General features: G+C 56.3%; 9 protein-coding genes, 1 non-coding gene and 1 pseudogene across 11 annotated transcripts; 6 read left to right on the plus strand and 5 right to left on the minus strand.

The window, feature by feature from the left end:
• Positions 1–4: 4 nt before the first annotated feature.
• Positions 5–544, minus strand: DICSQDRAFT_62026 (uncharacterized protein; the record flags this gene model as incomplete). The annotated part of the gene is made up of 1 exon (XM_007366311.1): positions 5–544. A coding segment is annotated over one exon (540 nt), but the record flags the coding sequence as incomplete, so codon positions are not given.
• Positions 545–985: 441 nt separating this feature from the next.
• Positions 986–2,625, plus strand: DICSQDRAFT_87315 (uncharacterized protein). The gene is made up of 5 exons (XM_007366312.1): positions 986–1,352; positions 1,417–1,541; positions 1,919–1,932; positions 1,990–2,459; positions 2,531–2,625. The coding sequence occupies exons 1-4, from the start codon at positions 1,019–1,021 to the stop codon at positions 2,399–2,401; spliced, it is 885 nt and encodes a 294-aa protein (XP_007366374.1). The 5' UTR covers positions 986–1,018; the 3' UTR covers positions 2,402–2,459; positions 2,531–2,625.
• Positions 2,626–3,883: 1,258 nt separating this feature from the next.
• On the minus strand, positions 3,884–6,125 carry DICSQDRAFT_87317 (O-acetylhomoserine ami). Its single transcript, XM_007366313.1, has 13 exons — positions 6,083–6,125; positions 5,868–5,982; positions 5,789–5,814; positions 5,690–5,732; positions 5,506–5,633; positions 5,429–5,447; positions 5,343–5,361; positions 5,126–5,280; positions 5,013–5,067; positions 4,850–4,957; positions 4,554–4,797; positions 4,155–4,455; positions 3,884–4,095 (listed from the first exon to the last, which is right to left on the minus strand). The coding sequence occupies exons 1-13, from the start codon at positions 6,103–6,105 to the stop codon at positions 4,024–4,026; spliced, it is 1,308 nt and encodes a 435-aa protein (XP_007366375.1). The 5' UTR covers positions 6,106–6,125; the 3' UTR covers positions 3,884–4,023.
• A 2,133-nt stretch (positions 6,126–8,258) lies between these two features.
• Positions 8,259–11,638, plus strand: DICSQDRAFT_181084 (uncharacterized protein; the record flags this gene model as incomplete). Its single annotated transcript, XM_007366314.1, has 7 exons — positions 8,259–8,571; positions 8,627–8,635; positions 8,693–8,935; positions 8,995–9,366; positions 9,428–9,715; positions 9,791–11,119; positions 11,244–11,638. The coding sequence occupies 7 exons, from the start codon at positions 8,259–8,261 to the stop codon at positions 11,477–11,479; spliced, it is 2,790 nt and encodes a 929-aa protein (XP_007366376.1). The 3' UTR covers positions 11,480–11,638.
• Positions 11,639–14,082: 2,444 nt separating this feature from the next.
• On the plus strand, positions 14,083–15,937 carry DICSQDRAFT_170701 (O-acetylhomoserine ami; the record flags this gene model as incomplete). The annotated part of the gene is made up of 10 exons (XM_007366315.1): positions 14,083–14,117; positions 14,172–14,286; positions 14,364–14,379; positions 14,443–14,477; positions 14,525–14,652; positions 14,709–14,727; positions 14,790–14,808; positions 14,862–15,179; positions 15,256–15,800; positions 15,866–15,937. 10 exons carry the CDS (start codon positions 14,083–14,085, stop codon positions 15,935–15,937), a joined length of 1,302 nt encoding a protein of 433 aa, XP_007366377.1.
• A 329-nt stretch (positions 15,938–16,266) lies between these two features.
• DICSQDRAFT_170702 (uncharacterized protein) lies at positions 16,267–16,802 on the minus strand (the record flags this gene model as incomplete). The annotated part of the gene is made up of 2 exons (XM_007366316.1): positions 16,267–16,399; positions 16,477–16,802. The coding sequence occupies 2 exons, from the start codon at positions 16,800–16,802 to the stop codon at positions 16,267–16,269; spliced, it is 459 nt and encodes a 152-aa protein (XP_007366378.1).
• Positions 16,803–17,180: 378 nt separating this feature from the next.
• DICSQDRAFT_t97 lies at positions 17,181–17,252 on the minus strand (annotated as a pseudogene). Its single transcript has one exon. The product of its transcript is annotated as a tRNA-OTHER (tRNA).
• Positions 17,253–18,036: 784 nt separating this feature from the next.
• On the plus strand, positions 18,037–20,707 carry DICSQDRAFT_106906 (uncharacterized protein; the record flags this gene model as incomplete). Its single annotated transcript, XM_007366317.1, has 3 exons — positions 18,037–19,856; positions 19,913–20,487; positions 20,552–20,707. The coding sequence occupies exons 1-3, from the start codon at positions 18,104–18,106 to the stop codon at positions 20,705–20,707; spliced, it is 2,484 nt and encodes an 827-aa protein (XP_007366379.1). The 5' UTR covers positions 18,037–18,103.
• A 461-nt stretch (positions 20,708–21,168) lies between these two features.
• Positions 21,169–22,008, minus strand: DICSQDRAFT_137073 (uncharacterized protein). The gene is made up of 4 exons (XM_007366318.1): positions 21,836–22,008; positions 21,617–21,771; positions 21,496–21,556; positions 21,169–21,442 (listed from the first exon to the last, which is right to left on the minus strand). The coding sequence occupies exons 1-4, from the start codon at positions 21,977–21,979 to the stop codon at positions 21,383–21,385; spliced, it is 420 nt and encodes a 139-aa protein (XP_007366380.1). The 5' UTR covers positions 21,980–22,008; the 3' UTR covers positions 21,169–21,382.
• A 1,449-nt stretch (positions 22,009–23,457) lies between these two features.
• On the plus strand, positions 23,458–24,980 carry DICSQDRAFT_106913 (ras-domain-containing protein). The gene is made up of 4 exons (XM_007366319.1): positions 23,458–23,748; positions 23,838–23,885; positions 23,954–24,142; positions 24,398–24,980. Exons 1-4 carry the CDS (start codon positions 23,590–23,592, stop codon positions 24,683–24,685), a joined length of 684 nt encoding a protein of 227 aa, XP_007366381.1. The 5' UTR covers positions 23,458–23,589; the 3' UTR covers positions 24,686–24,980.
• A 29-nt stretch (positions 24,981–25,009) lies between these two features.
• DICSQDRAFT_t93 lies at positions 25,010–25,111 on the plus strand. Its single transcript has one exon. It is a non-coding gene; the product is annotated as a tRNA-Met (tRNA).
• The last annotated feature ends 2,370 nt before the right edge of the window (positions 25,112–27,481 follow it).

Consider the following 27,481-nt stretch of genomic DNA (forward strand, 5'->3'; position numbering starts at 1 on the left):
TGCCGAGGATGAAGACCTTGTACTGCTCGTCCGAGAGCGTACCACCGGCCGTCGCGTACTCTGAGCGAAGTCGCGCAAGCTGGGTGAGGACCGGTCGGGGGTCGCCTCCCTCCTCGCATTGGAGCTGGTGCATGCGGTTGAGGATGTTGACCTGAACGAAGTCGCCTTGGTTGTCATACTTGGCAGATACAAGCGCCCATGCCTCGTTGGCACGGCTCTTGGAGGCGATGTCGAGCTTGAGGGACTCGGGAACCGTCTGGAAAAGGAGTGTCTTGATGGTCGAGTGGTTGCCCAGCCACTTGTCGACCGCCGTCTCGTACCGTTCGTCGGCGTCGGAGTCCACACCAGGAGCCGTGGGCGCTTGCGGAACGCGCTCCGTACCCTCGAGGTACCGCCGGAGGCCCTTCGCGTAAACGGCGGCTAAGAACTGGGCCTTATATAGGACCCAATTCGAGCCGTCCTCGTTGAGCGCCGGGATCTTCGAGCTCGTAGTGGCCTCGGTTTGCGATAGGGGGTCGGGTACAATCTTGTGGATGTCGGCCATGGTGTGTGTGAGCGGCAGGGCTCATAACCTATTAACGGGGTTACGAGCCGACTACGGTAGGATCTAATGTAATCAGTGCCTCAGTGGGGAAAAGACTGAGGCACTGGTCGACACGAACGTCGGTATAAGTGAGCGACGGGGAGCGCCCGCGACTGATGGTGGCGGGCGATAAGCTCGCCATGTGGGCGCAGGCGCTCAGGTACGAAACCCAACGTTCTCGAGACTTCGTCGGCGCTTGCACGCCAACACACTGTTGTTCAAATGGTACCACGATGATTCGGAACCACTTTCCAGCCACCGCAAGTCAATTTCGGAACAAATCACCCGTGACGCCGAGTACATATCGCGGACGTAGCGCTTGTACAGACGCCCGCGACATCAACTGTGCAAACGGCAAATCGATATCCCTCTTTCCTTTCTACGTACAGATTCGAGTCTATTACTCGTCTAAGCACATACCTGAACCTGCACGCGATGCCTTCCTACGACATCTCTGCCCTCAAGCAGCTCTACGACACTCAGGGCTACGTGATCGTCCCCGGGCTCATCTCACCCTCTCTCCTACCGGAGCTCGAGGCTGCTTGCGCACGCGCAATCGCGAAAACCCGCGAGGGCACCTGGCCGCATCGGAGGACAGTCGGGCGGCAGTTCCCACCGTACGACGAGAGCAATCCTGACTCATGGGGCGTACAGCATGTGATGCATCCGGACCTGGGCGAGGATGCGTTTGCGCGATGGTACACCAGTGACGAGTTGGTGGGTGCCGTCTGTGAGCTGTTGGGCTGCAGGGCGGAGGATCTGCAGATGGGTGAGTCTCTCGCCCTAGCTCTTGTCTGCGCAGACGTTTGAGGAGCTGTTGTGGACTTCCGTAGAGTTATTCAACCTCCTGATCAACCCAACGGCACATTCATTTGCCCTTCGATGGCATCGTGATGATGTGCGCGAGAATGCGAGTGAAGACGAGGAACGCGAGGCCCTCGGAGTTTGGCATCACGGAGTAAGTTCCGATTACTTGATCTCGTGCAATGAATTCTCGTTTCTCGTTAGAGCGTAGACAATGTGTGCGTACACGATGTGTCATCAGAGGTGCAATTTAGCAATGCTCGCGAAGGAAGAAGGGGGTAACCCGATGCAAAAGATCAACCGCGACTGGCCAAGATGACATTTATATTATATGTGCGACTAGAAGCTGAGGCTTGACGCCCCGGGGTTTCTCCTTCGATGGATATCGGACACTGGAGTCGCGCGATATTTTCGGGTAGCACGTCTTGTTCGGCTTGATCTTCATCTTGGGTCCGCGCACTGAAACCATAGATTGTAACGCAGATTTTGGGATTTCGTGACTGAGACTAATCGTAATATTCGCGCGCACAGGTCCAATGGAACACGTCAGTCCGTCATGAGCCATATCCATCCTTCCGCTGACCACCCTACGCTCTCTATAGCGCACTTCGCAAAGACACATGCCTATTCGTCGTCCCCGGCTCCCACAAGGTGCCGCGCACGCCTGCGCAGCGCGCGCTCTCGTCCACGCTTGAAGCCCCCGTGAACCCGCTCGACATGCCTAGGGCAGTGCGCGTGACGCTGCAGCCGGGCGAGACGGTGTTCTACAACAACAACATTTTGCACTGCGCGACGTACGACGCGCGCGAGGAGCGCATCACGCTGCACGCGTGCATGGGCGAGGTGCGCGGCGGGCCGAGCCGCGCGCGGAACATCCTGCAGCACGGGCTGGGGTGGATGAAGGAGGAGCGGTTCAAGGAGACGTTGGACGAGAGGGGGAGGAGGATGTTGGAGAGGATCGTGAGGCTGCAGGAGAGCGTGGGGGAGGTGGGGTATTCGCTCGCCAATAACTGAGCGAGCGGCGGAATCTCAGTTAGGCTACTGGGAAGGCATCTTGGAAGGGGGTCAGCAGGTGAGTGCGGAGGTGATCGCTCCCCTGGATGCAAGAACTCATTGCGAACACCATTTGATACCCTCCTACAGAAATCGAGGGGAAATTGGGTGGTATCGGACGCAATGGGATATGATATGTAGGTACTGGGGAAGTCTCGACAGGTCAGTGGCAATGTACGTTTACGCTATCATGCCTAGAACACTGTTGAGCCACGATGTATTAGTATGTGCGAAGATCCGTTCGTCCACTGAACAACAAGCTCGATTCGTCCTCAGATAAGCTATATCTTATCACAGTGTAGTTCGGATTGAGCAGAGTTTTGGGACGTACGAGAATCCTGGCCAGCTCCGGAGCCATGCATGTTCTCGGTGCGACACGGGACGACTCGGAAGGCGATCACAATTGACGGACGAGATGCAGTCTCTGCCGAACTCTAGTCTTGTGACACTATGAGACTCGTATGGTCAGGACACCGGCAAATCTGGAATGCAAGACCTTTGCGCGCGCAACCGTCAGGGTAAGGATCCTTTCACTGTCTTCCAATACGATCTCGTCACGGCAGGATGCAGCCCTTCGACTATATCCATCTAGCTATTGAGCGAGAGTACCATGGAGGACTCAAGGGAGCGCCCTCCCATATATCCTCGAGTATGGCATGCGAAGCGGCAAGGGCTTGGGCGGCGGATTCACAGACGGTTTTCTTATACTACGGTGAACCATGCTTCATAATCAAATGCTTACTCGAATTCAACATCTATGCGAGGGCTGACCGCAGGAGTGCTTTCTCACTATGGGTGATGTTTGTGCGAGCAGCCTGAGGAGGACCAACTCAATGGAACGACCGTAGTATATCTGAGAGGGGACAGGAGATTGCACGACTGGACAATGCGCGGATCAGCACATTGTCCCGTAAAGAGGAGATAAGAGCTCACCGGTTGCCTATCGAAGAGGAAAGACATCGAGGGTGAGGAAATTGTGCTGCATAATCAAAAAAAGTCCACCTTTGTGCAAGTTCGGGAAAGTAGAAAGGATGACACGTACAGTCGCATGAACAGTCGAGGTAGGCAGCAGTACTACGAGTCCAATTCACAGGACCAGTAGTCGCAAGTGTCCCTCTGCGAGACCGAACGCAATCGCTATTCATGCTTAAAATTTAGCCAAGATAGACGTCCTCTTCTGGGGGATTGGGGGCTCTGCTCGTACATGTCGACTTGACCAGAGGAGTAGGGGGGAACGCACGCCCAAGGGGCGAGAGGGATAGAAAGATCTCCACGTCAAGCCCCACTTCGCGAGACACAGACGGTGATACCATAGCCTGAGGTAGGCTGAAGAAAGACAATGCGTTTAAAAGTAGTCACGTCTAAGGCGTCTGCAGATCTGATGTATAGACCTCGCGAGAGCTAGTAATATTGAAAGAGAAATTCCGCGTCATCTGGACGGTTGACGATTTAGTGGAGGTTTCTTTGGTATATAAGAAGATATACAGTGATGTTAGTACACTCGATCGTTCTCTCTGTTTGAATATCGTCACTCGTTTACGTCCTCAGTGCATGTCACGGGCCTCAACCGGTTCCAAGAGTAATCAAGGGACGGCCTTGAGGGCATGCTCAAAGTCCGCAATGATATCCGCGATATTCTCGATTCCAACAGATACCTGCACCTACGTTGAGCCGCAATCCTCGGAGACCGGAAACGTCGCAACGAAGAACTCACCCGAATGAGGTCTGGCGTGACGCCCGACGCGAGCTGCTCCGCGTCCGAAAGCTGCTGATGCGTTGTCGTCGCAGGATGGATGACGAGGGTCTTCGCGTCGCCGACGTTCGCGAGGTTGCTCGCGAGTTTGAGGCGGTCGACGACCTCACTCCCGACCTTAGCATCGTTGCCCTTGATGCCGAAGCTCAGCGTGCCCCCAAACGCGTTGGGCCGGAAGAGCCGCAGCGCCTCCTTGTGGAACGCGTGCGAGGGCAGCCCAAGGTACGACACCCAGGCGATCTTGGGGTGTTTCTCCAGCCACCTGCCGCATGTCGACGGATCGCGTTGGTGATGGTGGCGGCGGCGTTAGTCAGAGATGAAAGCAATCAGGGAGGAGGGAGGGAGGAGCAAGCAACGCACTGAGCAAGGAGGAGGGCGTTGTCGGAATGCCGCTGCGCGCGCAGCGAGAGCGTTTCGAGACCTTGCAAAAGGAGGAACGCGCCAAACGGGTTGAGCGCCGAGCCGAGGTCGCGAAGGACCTCGACGCGGACCTTCACCGCGAACGCGACGGGGCCGAACGTCTCGCTGAACTTCAGGCCGTGGTAGCCCTCTGAGGGCTCCGTGAAGTCCGGGAAACGGCCTGACTTAGCCCAATCGAACTTGCCTGGAGTAACGTTAGTCGGAGGACGCATCGAGAACCACGAATGCCACAATACCGGAGTCCACGACGACGCCAGCGATGGTCGTACCGTGCCCGCCGATCCACTTCGTTGCGCTGTGAACGACGATGTCGGCACCGTGCTCAATCGGGCGGACGAGGTAGCCTTCAACGGAAAATGAGCGCTTCGGAAGAGACCGTGGACTACTAGTTCCGCTCACCTCCCATTCCGAATGTGTTGTCGACGATCAAGGGAATACCGTGGTCATGAGCAACCTGTGTTTCACATTTAAACACTCGGTATCTCAGCGAGGCGGACTAAAATGAGACTTACCTTTGCGAGTTCGGGAAGGGGCGCAACGTTGTACTTCGGGTTGCCGATGGATTCTACATAAATCGCCTTTGTATTCTCGTCGATAGCAGCTGCATAAGCGGCAGGATCTGAGCTCTCAACGAACTTGATGCCGATCTGGAACCGCTTCAGGTATACTGAGAGACCAAGGAGACAAATTCAGGCGCGTGAACCATGGACAGTAAGCACCGTTGATTACCTTTAAACTGGTTGTAAGTCTTCCATGCGATCGAGAACGTCAGTGCTGCATCTCCGTCGCTTCTTTTCGCTATGAATGTCACTTACTCCACCGTACAGATAGGAGCTGAGCATCGTGTCGTCAATGCCCGCGGAAAAGTGAGCACGTTCCGGTCATCACGTACGTCGACACAATGTTGTCGCCGGCCTTTGCGATGGCGGTAATCGCCATGAACTGCGCAGATTGGCCACTGGAGGCCGCGACAGCAGCCGCTCCTCCTTCTAGTGCGGCGATACGCTTCTCAAACACATCCTGTCAAAATGGGTGAGCAACCCGATATCGCGTGCTCTCATTTGAGGCGGTCCTACCACTGTTGGGTTGCCTATGCGAGAATAGATGTTCCCTAGAGCCCTATAAGCTTGTTTAAATGCCGATAGGTGTACGATGTGAATAGGCAGAAAGCGGACCTCAAACCAAATAGATCAGCTCCGTGCTAGTGAAATGTTAGTCATCAATGATGCTGCGGAAGGAAATCGACTCGCTCACCTGCGAATTGTTGAACACGAAACTCGTGCTGGCGTAGATAGGTGGAGCCCTTGCATTCGTCGTCGGGTCGGGCTCCTGGCCAGCGTGCAGCTGGAGAGTCTCGAACTCGGGCTCTCTGCGTTATCGGCGCCATCGGCGCCATCGATCGTCAGTTCTACGCCCCCTCTGATCATGCTCTGGAGGCCAGCTCCGCATCTTGTACGGGTTGCACTTACTTGTAGAACTTATTCGTCGACATGGCGTTCGAATAGAAGGGCCTCGACGGACGTTCGACGCCAAGTCCCACTTTATACTGTACCGTTCAGGTGCGCGGGCCCCTGTTCGACGTGACACGCTCGTGAAATCACGCAATCGAGCCACCTGTGGCTCATCGCGACACCATGAGAACGCAAATGCGATGGCGGAGTACTACTGCGCGGGATCCATCCCAAAACAACATCGCGGAAAGTCAAAAGTAGAGGCACTAGAACTGCACCCGTTCGACACCGCGGGGGGTCTATCTATCCGTACAACGGAAGGGGTACGTAGATGGGACACGCGGTATACAAGGTCATGGGCATCGAAGAAATTTGGGATGAAGAGCCTTCGGAAGCGAGCAGAAGGCTGGACCGGAAGACTCATCTGCGCCTCATGTGGATCGATGCTCCAGACACTGGGGCGCCGAATGCAAGTCGATGTCCGTGTACAGCATGATGGTGTGTAGAAACGTGTTGCTAAACTCAGCTAGCAGCACGGTTCTTGCAAATTCTGAAGGGGCGTCGGAGTCAGGGAGATCGGGGAACTTGTTCGAAGGCTAGCCATCTATAGACCAGGACCATACGTTGGTAGGATGCCTTGTCACTTAGGAACGTACAAAAAGCGAGCTGCTAGCTGCGACAACGAAGGCCACGTACGTGGAGTGCACGATCACACCCAGCAAAAACCCCAGTTTGAAGCCCCGGATTTGCTGCGACTCGCTGCCCGCCTTCCGCGTTGTCGAGTCCCATCACCTCCTGCCCACACCCACTACTCCGATTTTCCGTCTTCTGCAAGCTTCGATAGGAAAGTTCTCACCCAATGCGAGTAGGCCTTGAAGTTCAAGTGATGGCGGAAGAACCATGTGCGGTTGGGATCATGCACGCACAATCAACAAGCCAGTCAACAAGCAGGGGTAGCTATAACAATTTATGAGCTGTGGGCGTCGTTGAGGCAGGGTATGCAATAAGGGGCAATCGCGACCACATTATGGGCGTCTTTGATCGGCAGAAGCCGACCACCTGTTCTGTGTGCATCGTCCTGCCAGTGCAACCTCTTTCTCCGACCACATCCTCTGCTAAACCATCTCTTTACCTCGAGGGTACCAAGGAAGGACGAGGGCATAGCGTGCAACTGGTGAGTCTTCCGTGCATGTCTCATGTCTCTTCGCGGTCCGGTATGCGTCCGCATGCAAGCAGCGGCGTGCAACAGCTCCAGTCCAGCTTTGGCAACTCACAAGTAACGTTATGCTGGTGTAGGCGGAACTCTATACGAAGACACGGCAGGCAAAGCGCGACGGTCCAGGTGAGGAAATCTATGCTAAATATACGGGCGATGCAACGTGCCCATAAGATTTTCCAAATCACAAAGAGGGGTACAAAGGCGCACTGGAAATGCTAGGGTCAGGTTGCGTTGCCCCATAATTGTCGCACAGTTTCCCTGCTTGGAGCCTGGCGCTTTGCCCGCCGTGAGAGCAACAGAGCTTGAATCCCTCCGCGTGAAACGCAGGCTTTATATCACCTGTCATGTGCCTATGCGCGCCACAGGGAAACGGGAAAGCCAGACTTGCTACGTGATCGGACATCTCTTCGTTAGGCAGGCGTTCCAAGCGGGGCTCATTCCGCCAACGCAGCAGGCAAAGCGCAATGGTCCAGATGAGGATTTCTATGCTTGATCTGCCGGCCACGCAACGTGCCATAAGGATTTCCCAAATTACAGCGAGGGACACAAAAGCCCACAGGAAATGCTAGTGTCAGGTTGCGTGGCCTGTAAATGCCGCACGAATCTCGCTGCTTGAAGCCTGGCGCTCTTCCCCGCCTTGCAACGGTTCCTATCGCATACAATCAGAACTTGTGTCACCACAACTGGGAAGGAGCCCTTGCATGCCGTGATGCTGAGATGCCGTCTAGCTACACCTCACGGCTCATACACGTGTATGTATGCCCAGTGGCCATGAACAGCAGATGTCTATAATGACCTTCTGCCGGGTATGCCGATTGAAACCAACAGTACTATGATGAATGTGTGCAGCTGCAACGTGTCACTGCGGCGTATCGGTGGTTACTGCTGTCTGAGGCGATGTCGAGGGCGTTCTAGGATGTGATATATACTGCCTTTTACTTATTTCTAATCATAGGGATACAGGTCATTCTGGACATGGCTCTCGTTGCCCCAAGCTCGACCTCCCTTCACACTCCTACTGCCATGGACGTCGACCCTGCTGTATTTGCGCAAGTCTCCGAGGCGCACCTCAGGAACGGAGCCATTCCCCTTTCACACTACCTCAACGACCTTGACCTGCTCGCGTTGCTCCCGAGCACTTCCAGCCTACCACCACATCCACCAGCAGCACAACAGCTCGAGCCGACGATCCCGAAGGCAGTAGCAAAGATCCACCAAGCATGCCAGCAGGCGTTCGGAAACACGCAGGCGGTCAAATTCGACTTTGAAGAGGACCCAATCAGTCACGGTACGTTGACGAATTCTTTCCCGGATGCATATCACTCACTATTCAGTCTGAATAGGCAAGCGTTGTACGCTGACCCTAATCCGACCTGACGGTGCTACACGTACATATACTTCTCCTACAGTTATGAGTAGGAAATACGACGCGAAGGCCAGCGTGTGCACGCTCGCTATCCAGAGCGGCGCTCTCGAATTCATTGGTGGAGAGCCGAAGGGAGGATCTTCTTTAGCGTCCGCGTTCGAAACCCCCGGTACCGCTCTCGAAATGGATGACTCGGTGAAAGCGATTGAGCAATGCTGCCTTGAATGGGCAAGTGGTCGTGTGAAGCCTCACTGGCTGATGATCAGCGAGCCGAAATTTGGGAAAAGTGCGTGTGGTGGTCTCGGACCTCGCACGAATACGACAGCTGAATCGAACGATCAACAGCCCAGGGATGCGCTCTCCGTATTCGCCTGAGCCGGCGCGACTGCCGGGTCTATTCGGTCAGCACCGTCTACAACAGTGCAGCGGAAGCCAAGAAGGCTTGCGCCGAAGCAGCCCTTGCTGAGGGTGCCATCGATTTCATCAAGAGCTGGACAGCTTCTGACACCGATATGGACGTCGATGAGGTGGATTCGTCCACTGCGCTCAGCCTTGAACAATTCTTCGAATCGCTTCCGCAACCCTTTCCAGAACCGGTCGCCGGTCGCACAGCTGTGGACATCAATGGCCCTGCCTGGCTCAACACCACCATCCAATCCGCGCGAGGTGGAAAGATCGTCCCGAAGTTCGTCTACACCGTCGACCCACGGTACAATTGTGAGTGCGCTCCTAGTATTCAGCTGCTTTCGTTCCGGATCTCATGAGACGTCGGGGCAAGTCCACGGGTGCCTGCTGCGTCTCGAGTGTCCGGGGGCGGTCAAGTCGTATCTGGTGGACGCGCGATTTGCGAAGCGCAACGAGGCGAAGGCGGCGGTATGTCTGCTTGCTATGTCTGAAGGCGTGGGCGAGTACATCCGCGGCGTAGGTCAGGCGGTCAAGGACAAGCTGCCTCCTGCGGTGCGCAGGCACGTATCCTCGGTCCTGCTGCCACTGCTGAATGCGGAGTACCGCAAGGTGCGGGGGCCTGGGATGCAGCCTGGGATCGAGTACGATCAGGAGTTAGACGGTCAGTCGGCTTTGCTTTCCTCCGCCTCGCCATTGGTCCGTTAGCTGAGCGAGTGTCTGGACGCTACGTATGTAGCATGCGGCGCGACGATGACAATTGAGCTCGCTCCGAACGCGGGTCCTCAGCAGGTGCGGCGGTACACGGTGCCTGCTGAGTACTGCAGCAGGAATGACGCGAGGCTCGCGGTCGTGCATCACGCTGTGCAGGAAGGTGTCATCGATTTCTTGCGCTGGCATGGCAATACGCCGCCGCTTGGTTACGTTCCTTACGCCGCTCAGCAGGAGCAGCACTTCGCGAGTAGAAAGCGAAAGAACTGGGAATCTGGCAGTAACAGCAACGGTAATTATGGGAACGGCGGCGAGGAATGGTCGACTCGCAACGTTGTCGGTGGTGCTCCTTCTGGGACTTGGCAGAACAAGAGGCTGCGTACTGGGGTGAGCTTTCCAGCGGATCCTGGGTACGGTCTCGGCGGGTCTCAGCCTAGTTCAACGGGCCGTCAGGGCCAAGGCTTTAGTCGAAGCCAGGCGCATAGTCCACCAGGTGGTGGCTATCCGATTCAACAGTCTACTGGCAGGCCGTTATACGTCAACGGGCAGGTCACCCGATCTGCCAAGGAAGAGAATTGGAAACACAATTATCATAACGCTTCTGGACTTGGCGGACCGGGTAGTCATTTCTCTCCCCGCCAATATAAGTTCGGACCTAGTGTCTCCGACCCTTCCCGTTCCACGCAAGCCATTGTTCCTCCTTCAGCGACATACGCAAGCGGTACGATGCCGTCAAGCCAACTCTCGTACTCTCCTCCGTATACATACCCAGAGGGTGGTGTAGTCTCGCAAGGGGCCCAGCCCGGCCCACCTGGGTCCTATGGAGCGGTGCTTCATGCTCAGCCAATCCCTATCCCGTATCAGAATCCCGCCCCGCCTCCCCCACTCCCGCCATACAACGCAATGTCACCCAATGCTACTACATACCCTCCACCTGCGGTGCCTGCTGTTCCTGCGACTCCTGCACCCATACATCATCCTCAGCTACAGTATCCGAATGCCCATGGATATCTCACTGCGTTCAGCCCTGCCCCGGTTCCGGTGTATCAGCCGTATCCCGTCGTGCCTCCTCCACCGCCCGTGACAACATCAATGGTCAATGCGCCCTCCGTCCTTTTGGGTCCTGAGACGCTGCCTCCGCCAGTACCTCAGCCTCCACCTACTCCCCCTCCACCTCTCCCCCCGATACCAGCGCAGGTCAAGCCGGACCGACCTCCTCAGGCTCAACCATCGCCTCCTGTCCCGAAACCATTCTATCCCGCCGATCCCCTCTCTGCTTGGCCTACTAAACCCAAGGCTCCAGGCAAGGTCGTTTCGATTCAGTCTACGCCCAAGACGAACGTTTCGGCACTCTATGGTACGTCATTCCTTCTCGTACCTTTGCTTCAAGACTCCGATCGCCGTCTGCTCGGTCTGTTGTGCGCTTTGCAGGAGCTGGTCATGCTGACGTTGGCCTATGGCTTGGATCGGCTCTTGTGCAGATTATTGCAATGAGCACCAATTGCCTACCCCGCAATGGTGTCACGAGATGCCGAAGGACCAACCGGGCGAGAAGAAGCACAAGGTCTGGGTGGTGATAGGCAAGATGAAGTTCGAGCTGCCCGTCACGTTCTCCAGTCTCGGTCAAGGGCAAGAGAAGGTTGCGAAGAAGGTGGTCGACCAGTTCAAGGCGCACGGTCATGGGGACGCTGCAAAGTGGGCGAGATCGAAGGCGTGAGTAGGTTCAAAGGTATCATGCTTGCCACAATGCGATGTAGGCGCCTCGTGCGTAGCACACGACCCATGAAGAACGCTGTGTTTCACGATTCGCAACTATTTTGGAATTCCACCGTCTATGTCTGGCATCTCTTATACTATCCTTGTCCCAGTACCATTTGAGCGATCGGCAGCTCGTCTGTGCGCACTCGCTGTATATCTCCCCGAACACGTATTGCTTTGGATCTGTGTACGTATGCAAGACGGGTGACTACAATCGCCTGCATATAATCTGACTCCGGGGGCCGATACCTGCCTGTACAAACTGAACTAGTGACTATCCACCTGAGCATAACACGTCGTGGAACGCTCTTGCTTCACGCCTTGGCTCACTCAAGGCCCTTGTGGCCTCATGGTGTTCTCAACTGACAGACAGTATGTCTGCCTGATCCATGATCTGCTGGAGGCGTCTGCGCTCATCGTAATTCTGGATTGTGGAACGGGATAATGCATCGGGCTCATGTACAATCACCTATGGTCATGGTCTTTGCATTCTCCAAGTTATATAAGATTGTTTAACCACAAGTTTTTATGGTGAAATATCCGAGCGTTCTAAGGCGCCAGACTAAGGGAATGGGATTCGAAGGTCTGAATATGAGTGCATGGGTTCGAATATCACTCTCATCACTTCTAATTATTTTTCCGGAAATTCATCAAGACACGGCAGGCAAAGCGCGATGGTCCAGGTGAAGAAATCTACGCTGAACATACGGGCGATGCAACGTGCCCATAAGATTACCCAAATGACAAAGAGGGATACAAAGGCCCACTGGAAATGCTAGGGCCAGGTTGCATTGCCTATAAATGCTGCACAGATTTCCCTGCTTGGAGCCTGGCGCTTTGCCCGCCGTGAGATTGACCCGGTGCACAACCTATGGCATCACGTGCTGTAAGTGTCACGCTTTGGCGGGGAAAAGCCCGAAATTCGTATAGGCTCGACAATGGGAGCAAAATCAAGAAATCAAGAACCAGATAGTTGTAGCGAGTACCATTCTCTTTGGATTTTTTGGTTTTATATTTTTCATTTTGGGGAAGGGGACTGAGCCTATACAAAAATACACCTCAGGTCCCCAGCCAAATCATCGCTGAGCGCCGACCGGAGAGTCACGCCTTGGCGGAGGGCACGTGCCAAATAACGCGGTGACAGGGCCAATCTTACGTCAGCAACCCGTTCCAGCCGTCACTGCTCTGTCCCAACGTCTCACTGCCAGGGACATCATGCCGGCATATTCTCGCTGTGGGCCCAGTACGTCTTTGACTGTCTTAGTGCATCTTTGACGGATCCCATGAACCGTTCTATGTTGTCCCTACTCTTCTGGCTCGCCCGTGTTATCCCTACTATCCGCATGTCTGCATGCTGCGTGATCTGAACGAACGCCATACCGCCTGGAATTGGTCTGCCGCGGCGTCCATGAGTGCCCAGTGTCGTACACCCTTCACTGCGACTACCTATCGCGACCAGTCATTTCTACAAGTAAGCACGCCTTAGCTGCGACGTGTTGCATAGCTCACGGGCGCGTCCTCGACTTCACACCAGAGGCTGCTAATTGAGCTTTCAACATTCAAATCCCGTTGACACGGTGGATTTATTGCGAGATATATCTTAGATGAGCACGAGAGTGCACTTGCTTCGCCCCTTTCCGACACGCAGCACCGCACGATGAATCGACAGAATGCGGCGGGGATGTCTCCTATCTAGCTACTAATGCTGCATGACCGAAGTTGTTTGCAGCAGCTACCACGCTAGACAGGACCTGTAAGATTGGGGAAACTTGAACTTGCGGCATCATGCGGCATTCTAGCCTGGGAGCCTCGAGAAGGATTATGGCGGAGACAGCGGTTCCCTTCGATGTACCATCTTGCCTACACACTCCTTACTACTCAAGCTGTCGTCCTGCAATCCTGGGAGGGACTTACAAGGGCGTGAGATAGGTGGTCTAATATTAGCCACCAAGGGTTCCCAACCAATGTAGCGTCCCTTCGATTGTTGACGCTCCGTGCCTTCTTCATCTTCTAGGACGCGTCGAGCACAATAACCAAAGAAAGCTGAATCATCTTCCTTCCCAAACCTTCCGCGACCTCCGACGAAACGCTCGATCCGACCCCACATCAAGGCTCAGACAACAAGACAGGCGAAGTGCATGACCATGCTTGCTTGCAGCTTCTGGCAATCCATGTGTCTTAGGGGCCGCATAATCTCATCGCAAGATGACTGAAGACGCTGTGGGACGGCCTGCGCAATCGCGCGATTGGACAGGCGAGGTGCTTTCATTACCTCTTCGTTCGCTTCCGACGACCATCTGCTATCGGAGACCGTTCTCATGAGCTCCGTACAGATACTCTGTGGAATCCGAAAAGGCTGTGGTGGATGCTTGGAGACCCATTGCCTCTCTCTCGCACGTCAGCTGCCCGCCCCTAACAATTGCGTGCAACGAAGCTCACAGCGGATCCGACCAAGACCGCACGAGCACGCATGGACGGCGGGGCTCCGTTGTCGCAAGGGAGGAGTACAATCGCCTATAAAGTTGCTGCAAAGCTCGAGCAGGTCCCAGCATCGACCTCAACATGATTCCACCCAAGCCAGAGAACCCCTTTTACAGGTGAGCGACGCAGACTCGGAGTCCCTGTTTGTGTCCGCTCAACGCCTTCTTCAGAGAGCCCGAGTTCGAAACCATCCAGCTCCACGCAGGATACGAGCCCGACGCTGCGCAGAGGGCTCGTGCTCCCCCGATCTATGCGAGCACTAGCTTCGTCTTCAAGGACTCCCAGGTTCGTCTCACTTCTCTTCTGCACCGCTATACAAGTCTCTAATAAAACTCATTTGTATCTTACTTAGCATGGCGCAGACCTATTCGGTCTACGGTATGTCGTGGACCGCTGTCGGACTGTGCCCTCCCAGCACTCACATTCCGTGAAGGACGACAGGTAACATCTACGGTCGCATGGGTAACCCCACTGTGGTATGTCACGTCTCGGCCACTGATAGCCTCGACTGACCTCTGCACAGGCCGTTTTTGAGAGACGCATGGCCGCAATGGAAGGCGGCATCGCCGCTGTCGCTACCGCAAGTGGTCATGCAGCACAGTTCATGGCCATTGCCGCTATCGCCCGTGCAGGAGATAACATCGTCACCTCGTAAGTATCTCACACTAGTCAGGTACATGCAGCATTCATTTGAAATCCTCTTACAGATCGTACTTGTATGGTGGAGTAAGTCCGAACGAGAGCAATTCAACTACCGTGTATGCATGCTGATTATACCCTATGCGAAGACATACAACCAGTTCAAAGGTAAATCCTTCCCTGATACACCACGTACTAACGCTGATGTCTTCCAATCCCAGTTTTCATGAGAAAGTTCGACATCACCATGAAGTTCGTCGAGAGCGAAGACCCTGCCGCCTTCGCCGCCCAGATCGACGACAAGACGAAGGGCATCTACGTCGAGAGCATCGGCAACCCTAAGAACACCGTCGCGCCTCTACCCGAGCTCGCCAAGCTCGCGCACGACAACGGCATCCCGCTGCTCGTCGACAACACCTTCGGCATGGGCGGCTACCTCGTCCGCCCGTTCGACCACGGGGCGGACATCATCACTCACAGCGCGACTAAGTGGATCGGCGGGCACGGCACCGTCCTCGGGGGCGTCGTCATCGACGGCGGTACGTCTCATCTTCCACGCCTCCAGCATTCTCTTCACTAACGTCGATCCCCATCCCACCGCGCGTGCGCGCGCAGGCAAGTTCGACTGGGCCGCGTCAGGCAAATTCCCCGAGTTCACTGAGCCCGCAGACGGGTACCACGGCATGGTGTTCACGGAGCGCTTCGGGGACGCCGTCTTCGCGGTCAAGTGCCGGCTGGACGTGATGCGCGACCTCGGGCCGTGCATGGACCCCTTCCCCGCGTTTCTGCTCCTCCTCGGGTGCGAGACGCTGAGCCTGCGCGCGCAGCGGCACGCGGACAACGCGCTCGCGCTCGCGCGCTGGCTCGAGACGCACCCCAAGGTCGCGTGGGTGTCGTACCTCGGGCTCGCGTCGCACCCGAGCCACGCGCAGGCGCTGCGGCTACTGCGCCCGGGCGCATTCGGGGGGATGCTCAACTTCGGGATCAGGGGCGGGGACCCGCAGGTCGGGGCGGCAGTCGTGGACGCGATGAAGCTCGCGAGCAACCTCGCGAACGTGGGGGACGCGAAGACACTCGTCATCCACTCCGCAACGACGACGCACCAGCAGCTGAGCGCGGAGGAGCAGCTGCAGTCGGGGGTCACCCCGGATCTGATTCGGGTGCGTGCAATTCTGCGTGGTGTCGTCTAGGGATGTGCTTGAGGATGCTGATCGCCGGTGCGTAGGTGTCCGTTGGGATTGAGAACATCGCGGACATTATCGCCGACTTTGACCATGCTCTCCAGCTTGTACCCTGAGAGTCTGCAGAAGCCGAGGCGTCACATTGCAAACTAGAAATGCAAGCATGTATATGTATTAGTAACATTGACCAGGAACGAATGTATATGGTATATCCGAGTCAGCGATGTATTAGGGGGGCTGGGACCTCGTGCCTGTGCCCCGCCAATTGTAAACCTTCGGGACTAAGTACTCCTCAAGACCGTCTTCCCGTCAGATATAGCCCGATATTCGCCCTCATATTCTCCACGTCGCTTTCCTCGTCGCCGACCCCGTACAGAACTGCCAGACGTCGAACCGCGTCTTCTACAACCCATGATCAGCATCTAATCGTCACTATAGCAGAGAGTTATGCCCCACCCTCCATCCTCTTGAGGTGCCAGAAGTCTCTTGGAAAATCCACGTCGGCGGGCAAGGGCTCCCCGTCCAGCAGAGGCAGGGCCTGCCAATGCGATGCCGAGCTGTTATACATGCGCAGCTCGCTTCAAGAGCCATATGCCCTCAGCATTCCGACGTACGCCCCCCTCGCCCACCCTGAGAGACCGAAAGACGGGCGCACCTTCGGATCGCAACCGCATTCGCTATCCTCTGCTGCTCCGCCAGCGCCGCGTGATGCTTTGCAGCTTCCCTCTGCACCTTTATGAGGGCCGCGCGATGCGCGTTCGCGAGCCTTTCTTGTTCAGCGAGTGCGCGCTGGTGCGCCGTCGTCTCGCTGAGGATGCGCACGAGGTCGCCGAGGAGCGTCACCTCGACGAGGGTGACCTCCGAAAGGCTCGGTTCGGCTGGACTTTGCTCTTCTTGCTCCATGGTCTGAGATGGCACCCACTCATAGCCTGGAGAGACGGGTTCCGGAAGAGCTTGGGTAATAGGGGCGAGGCTGGGCATCGGTCTTGAAGGATAGTTGCGTATTGTCCCCTGGAAATATAATTTCGTGCGGACTTCCCTTGCCAAGTAAGCTAGCTGGGTTTCATCGCCAAGAAACTTACGTCGTGATGCTAGGAACGCGAGCTGTCAGGCCGGTGCCAGGTGGCCAAGCGATACTGCATCGAAATCGTCGCAGCCAGGATGAGTTGAGTAGTGTTGCTATGAGGCTTTCCAATCACACGGCAGCAGACAGCTTCCAAAACAAGACTCACTACACGTACATACCGCCGCCCGCGTTTTATATCGCCATCGTTCTGTCGATGATAGTGGAAACTGGGCAAGGTCTGCGGCTGGTTGTTCTTTCCAGGAAAAGCGAAGCAAACCTGGCATGAAGTCGTGTGCTCAGGCAAGGATCGAACCCACGACCTCAGAGTATGAGACCTGCGCTCTAACCAACTGAGCCATTAAGTCACCATTATTATATGATGCTAGTATAATGATCGACGGTGCTGTGTTTCTGATGTCATGGCTCAAGGATAATTGTTGCAGCACGGGAACTATCATGGCCCTGCCATATCAGTGGGTTCTGCCACATGCGACCAGGAGATGCGTACTGCACAACATGACATCCTTCAAGTTGAAAGTAAAGCTATCATGCATGCCTATGCTTGACACAGCCCCAATTGCAGTCTAAAGCAGGGTGCTGGGAGATTGTGGGGTTGCAAAGACAGGTGCCCCGGCTCGTGTGATACACGCCATATGTTATGGAAATGGCACAGCTTGCCTAATACGCACGCCGGCGTCGACGTTATCTGGCGACCACGGCCGAGCGCTGCCATATCAGGGTTGCTGGACGATAAGAGGGGCACAGCAGCAACCATGTGCAATGCGACCGCACAGGGACGGCGGCCAAGTCTCGGAGAAGCCAGCTTGTGTGGATCTGCTGCAGCACTCCGACGGCGATTTGCACTAAGCAGAATGTTCATTGAACGATGTTCTCGGTGTCCATATGCTGTGTGCGTTACGCAAAGCGCAGGTCGAGTACCGGCCTAGGATGGCGATCGCGATGGACGCGGGTCTCCGAGTCGGCAGAGCGTGGGGTACGTCGCTGTGAAGGGCGTGTGAAGAGCGGATTGCGTACCCCAATCGGGCGCTCTAGGGGCCATATTTGGGTGGCCAGCGTCGCGTGCGGGGACTGCAGGATAAGAAGGCCGTCGGACGCGCAGCCCCTCCTTCCTCCCCAACCATCATCTCCCCCCCTTCATCGTCGGGGAGCATCTTCAACAACCACCCTCCGACCGCAATCCTTTCCTTCAGTCAGCATGCGCCGTTTGTTCGTCGCTGCTATTGCCGCCGCCGGCCTAGCTGGCGTGCTTGCTCATGACTCACACCCTGTCTCTCGTCGTAAGACCCTCAGCTTTGGCCCTGTTCTCCCTCATGCCACCTACCACACCAACCCCGTATACCACACCAGCCTCCTCCGTTCCGACGACCCCTACGAGGTGGCGCGTACCTTTGTCGAGGACCTCGTTCGCGACATCCCCGGTGGCTCATACCAGATCCGCAAGGATTCGTACACTGACCAGGCCACCGGTGTTACCCACGTCTACGTTCGTCAGTACGTGAATGGCATCGAGGTCGCCGACGGTGACATCAACCTCAACGTCAAGGACGGTGTCGTCCTCTCGTACGGCGACTCTTTCTTCCGTCCCAAGGAGGCCGGAGCCCAGGCCTTCCAGCGTGACGTCGACCCGCACTCCGAGTACTGTCAGTCTCTGGAGCGCGAGATCGCCGACCAGCTGCAGCATATCGACGGCTCCAAGCCGCAGCACGGCGTCGACCGCGATGCCCTCACCCAGCTCGGCAACTTGTACGACTGGAACTGCCAGTTCGTCAACCTCCCGGACTTCATGTCGGAGTCTCCTGACTTCGCCAACGCCGAGGATGCCGCGTCAGGCGATGTGACCCGTGCGCTCCTTCAGTTCATGATCGCTGCCACCCCAAATGAGGAGCTCAGTGCGGAGATGCTCGGCAACACCGGCAAGTACATTTCTGACATGCGTGTTACTTTCGAGCACCACCTCGCTGGCGATCATCCCCCTACATTCACCGTCGACAACGTCCCCGATGCGGTCAACCCCGTCAAGGGTCGTCTTGCCTTTGTCCAGGTTCCGAACGGTGATGCGACTTCACTCCAGCTCGTCTGGAAGTTCGAGGTCGAGATGAAGGACAACTGGTATGAGGCCGCTGTCTCTGCTGAGACGCCTCACCGCATCATTTCCGTCGTTGACTGGGCGTCCGACTCGCCTGTTCCCATGGCACCTGTTCCTCCCAAGGGCAGCGAGGGTGCGACGTACAATGTGTTCGCGTGGGGAATCAATGACCCTTCTGTCGGCGAACGCTCTATCCAGAAGGAGAACTTTGACACGCTTGCTTCCCCTCTGGGATGGCACGCGCTCCCATACGCGAACGATCCCGAGTCGTCGCACCTTCGCCTCAAGGATTCGTCCAAGATCCGGAACACGACTACGACGTGGGGCAACAACGTCTTCGCGCACGAGGACTGGGAGGGTCGCAACAATTGGGTGAACAACTACCGCCCCGATGCGGGTGCGAACAAGGTGTTCGATTTCAAGTACAACCCCAAGGCGACTCCGACCGACGACGCGCTCGAGGAGGCTCAGAAGTACATCAACGCGACCGTCACGCAGCTGTTCTACACCTCTAACCTCGTGCACGACCTGTACTACCGCTACGGCTTCAACGAGGTCGCGGGTAACTTCCAGCAGCACAACTTCGGTCGTGGGGGCCAGGAGAACGACGCCGTAATTGCGAACGCTCAAGACGGCTCGGGCTACAACAACGCAAACTTCATGACGCCGCCTGACGGTCAGAACGGTCGCTGCAGGATGTACTTGTGGAACACCGCGAACCCGTACCGTGATGGCGACCTCGAGGCTGGCATCGTCATCCACGAGCTGTCGCACGGTCTGAGCACGCGTCTTACCGGTGGACCCGCCAACTCCGGCTGTCTTGGTTGGGGTGAGTCTGGAGGCATGGGCGAGGGCTGGGGTGGTAAGTGATGACGTATCTTAGGACCCTCAATGTTATCGCTGACGCAATCTCAACAGACTTCTTGGCCACAACGATCCGCAGCAACAGGAATTACTCGGACTACGCGATGGGCTCGTGGGCGGCGAACCAGGAGAAGGGCATCCGCAACTACCCTTATTCGCTCGACGAGACCGTCAATCCGTCGACGTACAAGACGCTTGACAAGCCCGGCTACTGGGGCGTGCACGCAATCGGCGAGGTCTGGGCGCAGATCCTCTGGGTCGTCTCGAATCGCCTGATCGCTAAGCACGGCTTCGTCGACGACCTCTTCCCGCCCAAGCCTCTCGACGATGGCACGATCCCCGAGGGTGACTTCTATCGTGCGCGCGAGTACGATGCGCAAGGCAAGCCGAAGCCGCTTGTGCCGAAGCACGGTAACTCGCTCGTTGTGCAGCTCGTGCTCGACGGGATGAAGCTGCAGCCTTGCCGCCCGTCGTTCTTCGACGCGCGCGATGCGATCATCGCCGCGGACAAGACGCTCACTGGGGGCGAGAACTTCTGCGAGCTCTGGGAGGGCTTCGCATCCCGTGGTCTTGGCGTTGACGCTAAGGTCGAGGGCCGTACCCCGTGGGGTGGAGGAGTGCGCACTAACGTGAGTTCCGAGATCACATGATCAGGCTGAGAGACATTGCTGACTGGTTTTTTCTATATGACAGGGTGTCCGTGTACCCGCCGAGTGTTCGTCTGACGTCCCGCCGCCCGAGGAGCCCGCTCCCGGTGATGGCGATGACGACGGCGACGATGATGACTGGCCATGGCTCGCATGGGTGGTCCAACACTCGACGCCGTACTCGTGGCGTTGGCCGTTCTGAGCTGGCCTCCCCCGCGACATGTGTCCCGATTGAGCGTGCGGTGTCCCACTGTCTGTCTGGTTTTCCGCGAGATTACTGTCAGTGTAGTCTGGACATTCTAGACACGGACAGATAGGTGGGCGGCGGACGACGACGAGGCGCTGTGGGAGTGTGCGTTGTACTTCTAGATGATTGGTTCGGTTGGATCTTCTTGTACTATATCACTACATTTACGGGATATACAGACATTGGTAATCTTGCGTCCTGGTGGATGATCAATTGGTCATCCTGGATCATTGGAAGAGCTTCCCTTGTGTTCGCATGCATTGCCGTTTCACTGGTCTATGACTATCCGGCTTGCATATAAGCGCCCCTAAGGTGCCTTTTTTCGCTACCCCCATCGTCTCGTGCGCTGACCTCCATGTAATGCGATAGCTTCGAGTCAGCTTCCTCTGCTCTGCACCCTTTCTGCTTGTAAGGTGGTTATCGTTGTCATACATATCTGATGCACGGTCTAGACATTGAAATTGTCCGGGTTGGCGCTATTTCAGGTCCTAACTTTCGCCCGCCTTGCATATATCGAAGCTAGAGGGAGACCAGAAGCGACATCTCAATCGTTTTGCTACGGAGATGACGTCTTCTATCCTACTGTACATTCCCTTTGCTATGGCTCTTCGCGGGACGCCCGCAAGTCATTCAAGCCTTCTCGAGGACCCAGCGATGGCCAGGCTGGCCCTTATCATCCCCGATCTGGACCTGTGGAGTGGCTCGATGGTTTGTCTGTCTGACATGGTACTGCTAGATCTTACCCTCTGGCCCGGCTCGGCCTGGCCGACGAACCAGTATACGGTGAGCCCACCATCTTGGATGCTATCACAATATCCTCAGCAGGTGTTCGTGTTTGAGTGGAGACAGATTCCGGCCACGTACATGATCCCGTCTCCGTTGTCCTGGAAGGACCAGACGTAGCCGCCAGCAGGGAGGACTCTAACGCTGCCCTGTGAGCCCCAGCCAGCTTCATCGGTGCTGGCTCCCTTGGGTGTCACGGAAAAGGTCTTTTTGTCTCGGGAGACCTTGATAGTCCACTGGCGGTAGAAGGGATACCAAGCTCAACCGCATAGAAACTCGAGAATGGCCAAAACCACCTACGATCTGGGTCTGGATAGGCGGAGAGGCCAGAGGCTCGACAGCGGCATACTGGTTGACTCCGTTGAAGGTAATGGCAAGCTTTGCGCCCGTATAACCGAGCGCACGGTTAATTATGAAATAATCACCGTCCGGCAGAGAAGACATGGCAAGAATATGAAGAGAGGCTGGAGATGTGTTGGTAGGTCAGCGAACCTGGTCCATTTAGCCACACGTTTCGTGCGTACATATACACGTTATGTTTGTACCCTGTTTACTCTTTCATCGGGAACGGGAGTGTCAATGATGTATTCGCGTAACCCTCCGGCATCTCACCATCCGTCGCATTAGGGACCGGCGTTGTCACCGGTGTGTACCCAGACCGGTGGCGTCAGCACACGAGGTGTCCAGCAGCGTCGATGATGGCTTCGCGCGACCCTCTGGTATGTCACCATCCGTCGCATTAGGGAACTGTAGTCACTGATGTATACCCAGACCGGTGGCAGTAGGACACGAGGTGTACAGGTGGTCACCCGACGTGCACTGGCTCAATGCGGAATGCCCGCAATCGTAGGGTCGAACTCGTCTCCTGTGGAAGAGGTCCAGGCTTTGAAGCGAAACTTGCGTTCACCGTATTCAAGATCAAACGCGGCGTTGCGCCACTGGCAGACTCCTCGGATATAGGACATTGTGGAATCTTCCACAACCCAGAGACAACACAGGTACGGTAGCTGTACCTGTGCGGTATGCTTGTCAGGTGCCATTTCCAGACGTGTGGTGAGCGGTCCGATTGGCACTCAACTGCGGCGCTCGTGATGCTTGCTGTGCTACCCACGGTGATCTGCAGTGCTAAGACATACGTCTGGACGCGACATGGGGAATCTGCGACGTCATATGCTCTCCGGACTCTCTGCCTCGATCTTATTTTTGGACTAGCTCCGGACACTGTAGGACCTCGAAAAGCAGCTAGAACCCTTGTACTAGACACAGTCTGCAATCAGTTGCTTCCGAGCTTTCGATGTGCTACCATTCCACTCCCCCCGGGGCTTGTCATCTCCATTCAGTAGCAAATGAACCACTATTGGAACGGCCAGGCTGCCGGAACCAGCGCTGCTGTCGACCGTACCAAAAGGCCACCATTCCAAAAACGCGGCTTGACATGCGCTACTCACGAATGAGACCTCCGCTTGAACCGACCGAGCCATTTACGCACATGTCAAGCAATATGTCTTGTGTATGTATATTTGTGGCTGGATTGCCTCAACCGGAGCTGTTTCAATAGGCATATGTACACATGTTTCTTTTCCTATGTTGAGGACAACGATGGATGCCTCTTTGAAAGTGTGTTAGAAGAGCAAGTGCGATGATATCACGCGCTCTGGGCGTGCGTGCGTAGGACGCGTTGATTTGGGCCGCCTCAGCCGTGCCACCGTTGCCCGCTACGCCTCTCCAGCCACTCTCCCAGATCTTTCGTCCCTCCTTCCTCCAGACCGTCTTCCTCCTTCACTAGACATCGGCGGCCATTGTAGACGTATAACACGGCTTCTTCTCCCTGCACGATCGCGCCGAGATACTGCTCGACGTCGTATCGCGGACCACGACCCACTCTGCTCCATTTCACTCAGGCAACCCAATTTCCCCTCCCCAATCAGTCCATATCTTCCTTCAATTCGGAAAATCCACACAACACAGATTCTCATATTGTATAGCTCTCAGTGCTTCAGTACTCTTAACGCACGCTTCACGCTTACGACAACCCCCCACCAACGACGAGAACGATGTCCCAATCGCAGGACAAGGCGACTGCGCCCATCAACGTCAAGCTCCTCCTCATCGGAAACTCCTCTGTAGGGAAGAGCAGCCTTCTTCTCCGGTTCTCCGACGAGCAGTGGTTGCCGGAGGACGAGTCCAGTGCGACGATAGGTGTCGACTTCCGGGTGCGTCTTCTCCGCCGAGTCTCACCAACCGAGTCTCCCCGCTGTGTCAGGTCGTGTGCTGTGTGCTCACATCGTCGTCCTGGCTTCAGGTACACAAGATGGACGTGAAGGGCAAGAAGGTCAAACTGAGCATATGGGTGCGTCCGTCCGAAGCCGTCCCTCGTCCGCAGCTCTCATCGGATACCTCGTTCTGGCACGCTTCCAGGACACGGCGGGCCAGGAACGTTTCCGGACAATCACCTCGTCATACTACCGCGGTGCACAGGGCATCATCCTCGTCTACGACGTTGCGAACCGCGAGTCATTCGACGCGCTCCCGAAGTGGTTCTCCGAGCTCGAGACGTACGTATCCAGTTCGGTCGTCAAGATCATCGTCGGGAACAAGGTCGACAAGGTGCGTCTGTCCGTTCACTCTCATGAGCATTCAAGCTTAAATTGTTCACCACTCCAACTCCGCCCTCTCTCGTTTCTCTACGTACATCAACCACATGCACGCACGCTCCATCCGCCGTCCCTACACCCCGCGCCTCCTGTCCACATGCACACGCACCCCGTTCTCCATCACCGTCCCACTACCCGTCTGACCTGCCCCTCCGCACGTGCCCACCCTCTCCGCTACTGCCCACTCACCTGCTCTGCCGCCCCGCAGGAGTACTCACGCCAAGTCTCCGCCTCAGAAGGCCAAGCCTTCGCGGCGCGCATGGACGCCCTCTTCGTCGAGGCGTCCGCCAAGACCGCCGTCGGCGTCCAGGAGGCCTTCCGCGACGTTGTCGAACGCATTATGGACACCCCCGAGCTCTGGCAGACCGGCGCCGCGCGCAAGGGCGGCTCCGGCAAGCCCGGGGGCGCGAGCGGGGGCAGGGGAGAGGACATGCCGGGCAGCATCGACCTGAGGCAGGAGCCGGACGAGGCGGAGGGCGGGGGCTGTTCGTGCTGAGCCTAGGCTCGCGGTTGCGGCAGGGTGCGGGGGTACGGAATGCGTGCGCGGGTGCCGTGGCGCGTTAGGTCGGGCTTGCCCGGAGTGCTGAATGCTGGGTACTGGGTGCTCGGGAGTGTAGCCTGTACCTGGAGCGCGGCCCCTTGGAGTCTATTCACTGATGATTGATGACAGATGGCTGGATTTTCCTATACTTTGCTCCCGGCGTATTTTGGACTTTGTACACATACATAATTGCAGCTCGACGGAATACTTTGGTTGCGATACCCAAGGTCATTACCATCATGATGATTACATATAACCACAACGGAGTTTGGGCAATGTGCTTGGATGGCTCAGTTGGTTAGAGCGCAGGTCTCATACGCAAGTGTGACCGCCTTTCGGCGGGTAATCCTGAGGTCGTGAGTTCGATCCTCACTCCGAGCACTCAATAGGATGTGGTGTGGACTTCTTTTTCTACCAAGACAGTTCGATCCTTACTCGGCCGAGCAGTAATGGGTGTGATATTCCCAACTTTCTTAGGTATCCCGCACTCGACCTACACTGCGCCTGATTCTCGCCAGCAGTTCGTAGCGCCACGGGACCACAGCCCGCATGGGCGTTCTGACTGCTTGCTATAATCGAAGGCTAGCAATTTCCGGTGGTGAGCCCCCCCCGGGAAGTTAGGGGCAAGCCTTGTTCAGGTGTGGTAGTCTAGTACATGTATGACGTGCAGGGTCTCACTACGTCACTTTTCGCGTGGGAGCGTCAACTTCTCTGTGCACCGGCTAGACCTATGGAGGGAAGGAGAGCAAGGTAACACGGCCGCGAAGGCCCTCACACAGAAGTAGTTGCTCAGGGAACATGTCGCTGCATCCCTATGCACGGGAGCACGTAGATCTCCGGTAGCAGATTGTGTGGGGTCCAAGGTCACCACGGCAGGCACTGGGTTGTCTGGACAGGAGAGAACTCGATGTAAAATGGGAGGCCGGAAGAGGCAACCACCCGCTGTCTTTTGAAGACTTCTGTTCAGAAACGCCTCGTTTTAACGAGGAAACGCAGCTTGCGCCTCCCCTTGTATCGACTTGGGCTGATCCCTTGAACAGCGGATGAGTGTGCATTGAACCAGGGCCGAACCGGGGTCCCGAGTCCCCTGACCTCTTCCCCTTGTTGCCACTGGTGCTGTCGCAATGACATCCAACCCAGAATGGGTTGCGTCTTTCACCTGGAGCGTGCTGCAGCACAATGAGAGGACGCTCGCCGTCAGCCACACAGGACCATCGCGGTCTTGTGTTGCCAAAGGCGATGGCCGAATGGCCGAACTCCAAGATCCGGATGGGGGGCATCCGACCACTCACTTGTTCACGCTTGCCAATGAGAACCACACGATCACAACCAAGTATCAGCCTGACAGTTTGGCGTGGAGGCTCCTGGCCGATGTGCCTTTGACTCGGTCGAGGAAGTTGAGGAGGTTCCTAGTTCGGAGGAATGGACGTATTCCGCGCCGTGGTACTTATCGCCAGCGGCAACATTTGGCCGAGCGGGAAAGAAGCGCACGTTGGTGCTCGGCGTGAAAGTTTGCGGCGCCGTCGCACCACTGCTTGCGCGTCAAGCTCGCCGACGAGATGCAGGATGCCACGCTGGTCGTGTTGCTCGAGGGAGAAGAGGCAGTGGAGCAGCGGTTTGCCGGGGCCGATGGCCAAGTAGCCGCGCAACTTGAAGACATCGGGCTCGGGGCTGGATAAGGCAGAGTCGGCGTGCTGGCCAACGACGATGCCGTCCCTGCTTTGACAGACTCGAACGACATTGCGGTCGGCCTGAAGCGCGTGGCAGACGGGGCGTGGAACGGACACGGATTCGAGTGACGACGTAGACGGGAGGGCTGCGTTGACACGACCGAGTTCCTGGGGTTTGCAACCTTGTACGGGATCCTCGTTACGGACATAGATTGGCAGCCCCTCCCTACATGGCGCTGGGATGTGCATTCCTCATGCTCTTGAGGGCGAGATGTCGCGATGGAATCACATGAAGGCCCAAGCTCAAAGCACGCGGCGCGGAAGCGAAGGTGGTCAAATGACACCGCATTTATTGGGTCTTCCAGCACTGACGTATCCACACTAGGTACACACGCGTATTGAGCGACAGCTGCTGCATGACGTCCTCGTCAAGAGCTATTGATTATCAGCCAATCGATATTAGCGGTAGATAGGAAGTTCACGAGTTTGTTGTCCGGCACGATGCAGATAACGAGCCTGTACAAGCGCAATGCTCCATAGCAGTTCCACAGCTCCGGGAGAGTGACCCCCGCACACCATTCCACCATAGGCCACCTGGAGGGGACAGAAGAGGAAGACCCACCATTTCGAGTTCCAACCCCGGCTATCCACCACGGGACGGTCGAGAACGAACTGACGTTTAAACCGCTGTTCACGGGTTAGTAAGCTGCAGCCGGAAAGGTAGGCACGGGGAGGAGTGACAAGCAGGTTGAGAAGCAAATCTTAAGGCAGGAGGGCAGCTTGGTGCTCAATCATTCTCGTCCCTTCGCTCTGTTCGCCGCGCGCTTGATGGGCGCCTATACATTGTTACTCCTCGACGCGACCGCAAGGCCGCCGCAATCCCGCTGCTCTCGCTCAAACTTTTGCAGCTGGAACTCATATTAGAGCTGTGCGCGGCGTTTTAGAGAGTGACCACCGCCATGGGCACTACCTCTCGGGTACCTAACCTGGCCGCTAAAGCGCGGGGTGAACTGAACGACGAGAATTGAACATCCCTCATCCCAGAGTCCTCAGTAGAGGTAAGTAGCCAGCGAAACGCGGA

This window comes from Dichomitus squalens (genome assembly GCF_000275845.1).
Source record: "Dichomitus squalens LYAD-421 SS1 unplaced genomic scaffold DICSQscaffold_17, whole genome shotgun sequence".
Classification (NCBI taxonomy): domain Eukaryota; kingdom Fungi; phylum Basidiomycota; class Agaricomycetes; order Polyporales; family Polyporaceae; genus Dichomitus; species Dichomitus squalens.

Coding starts and splice junctions, on each gene's coding strand:
- DICSQDRAFT_87315 (XM_007366312.1), top strand. CDS start 1,019: ATGCCTTCCTACGACATCTCTGCCCTCAAGCAGCTCTACGACACTCAG. Junction 1,353..1,416: donor GGCGGAGGATCTGCAGATGG/GTGAGTCTCTCG, acceptor GGACTTCCGTAG/AGTTATTCAACCTCCTGATC.
- DICSQDRAFT_87317 (XM_007366313.1), bottom strand. CDS start 6,105: ATGTCGACGAATAAGTTCTACAA. Junction 5,983..6,082: donor TCGACGAATAAGTTCTACAA/GTAAGTGCAACC, acceptor CCGATAACGCAG/AGAGCCCGAGTTCGAGACTC. Junction 5,634..5,689: donor GCATAGGCAACCCAACAGTG/GTAGGACCGCCT, acceptor CCATTTTGACAG/GATGTGTTTGAGAAGCGTAT.
- DICSQDRAFT_137073 (XM_007366318.1), bottom strand. CDS start 21,979: ATGTCTTCTCTGCCGGACGGTGATTATTTCATAATTAACCGTGCGCTC. Junction 21,557..21,616: donor GACAACGGAGACGGGATCAT/GTACGTGGCCGG, acceptor ATATTGTGATAG/CATCCAAGATGGTGGGCTCA. Junction 21,443..21,495: donor AGGCCGAGCCGGGCCAGAGG/GTAAGATCTAGC, acceptor GCCACTCCACAG/GTCCAGATCGGGGATGATAA.
- DICSQDRAFT_106913 (XM_007366319.1), top strand. CDS start 23,590: ATGTCCCAATCGCAGGACAAGGCGACTGCGCCCATCAACGTCAAGCTC. Junction 23,749..23,837: donor CGATAGGTGTCGACTTCCGG/GTGCGTCTTCTC, acceptor TCCTGGCTTCAG/GTACACAAGATGGACGTGAA. Junction 24,143..24,397: donor TCGGGAACAAGGTCGACAAG/GTGCGTCTGTCC, acceptor GCCGCCCCGCAG/GAGTACTCACGCCAAGTCTC.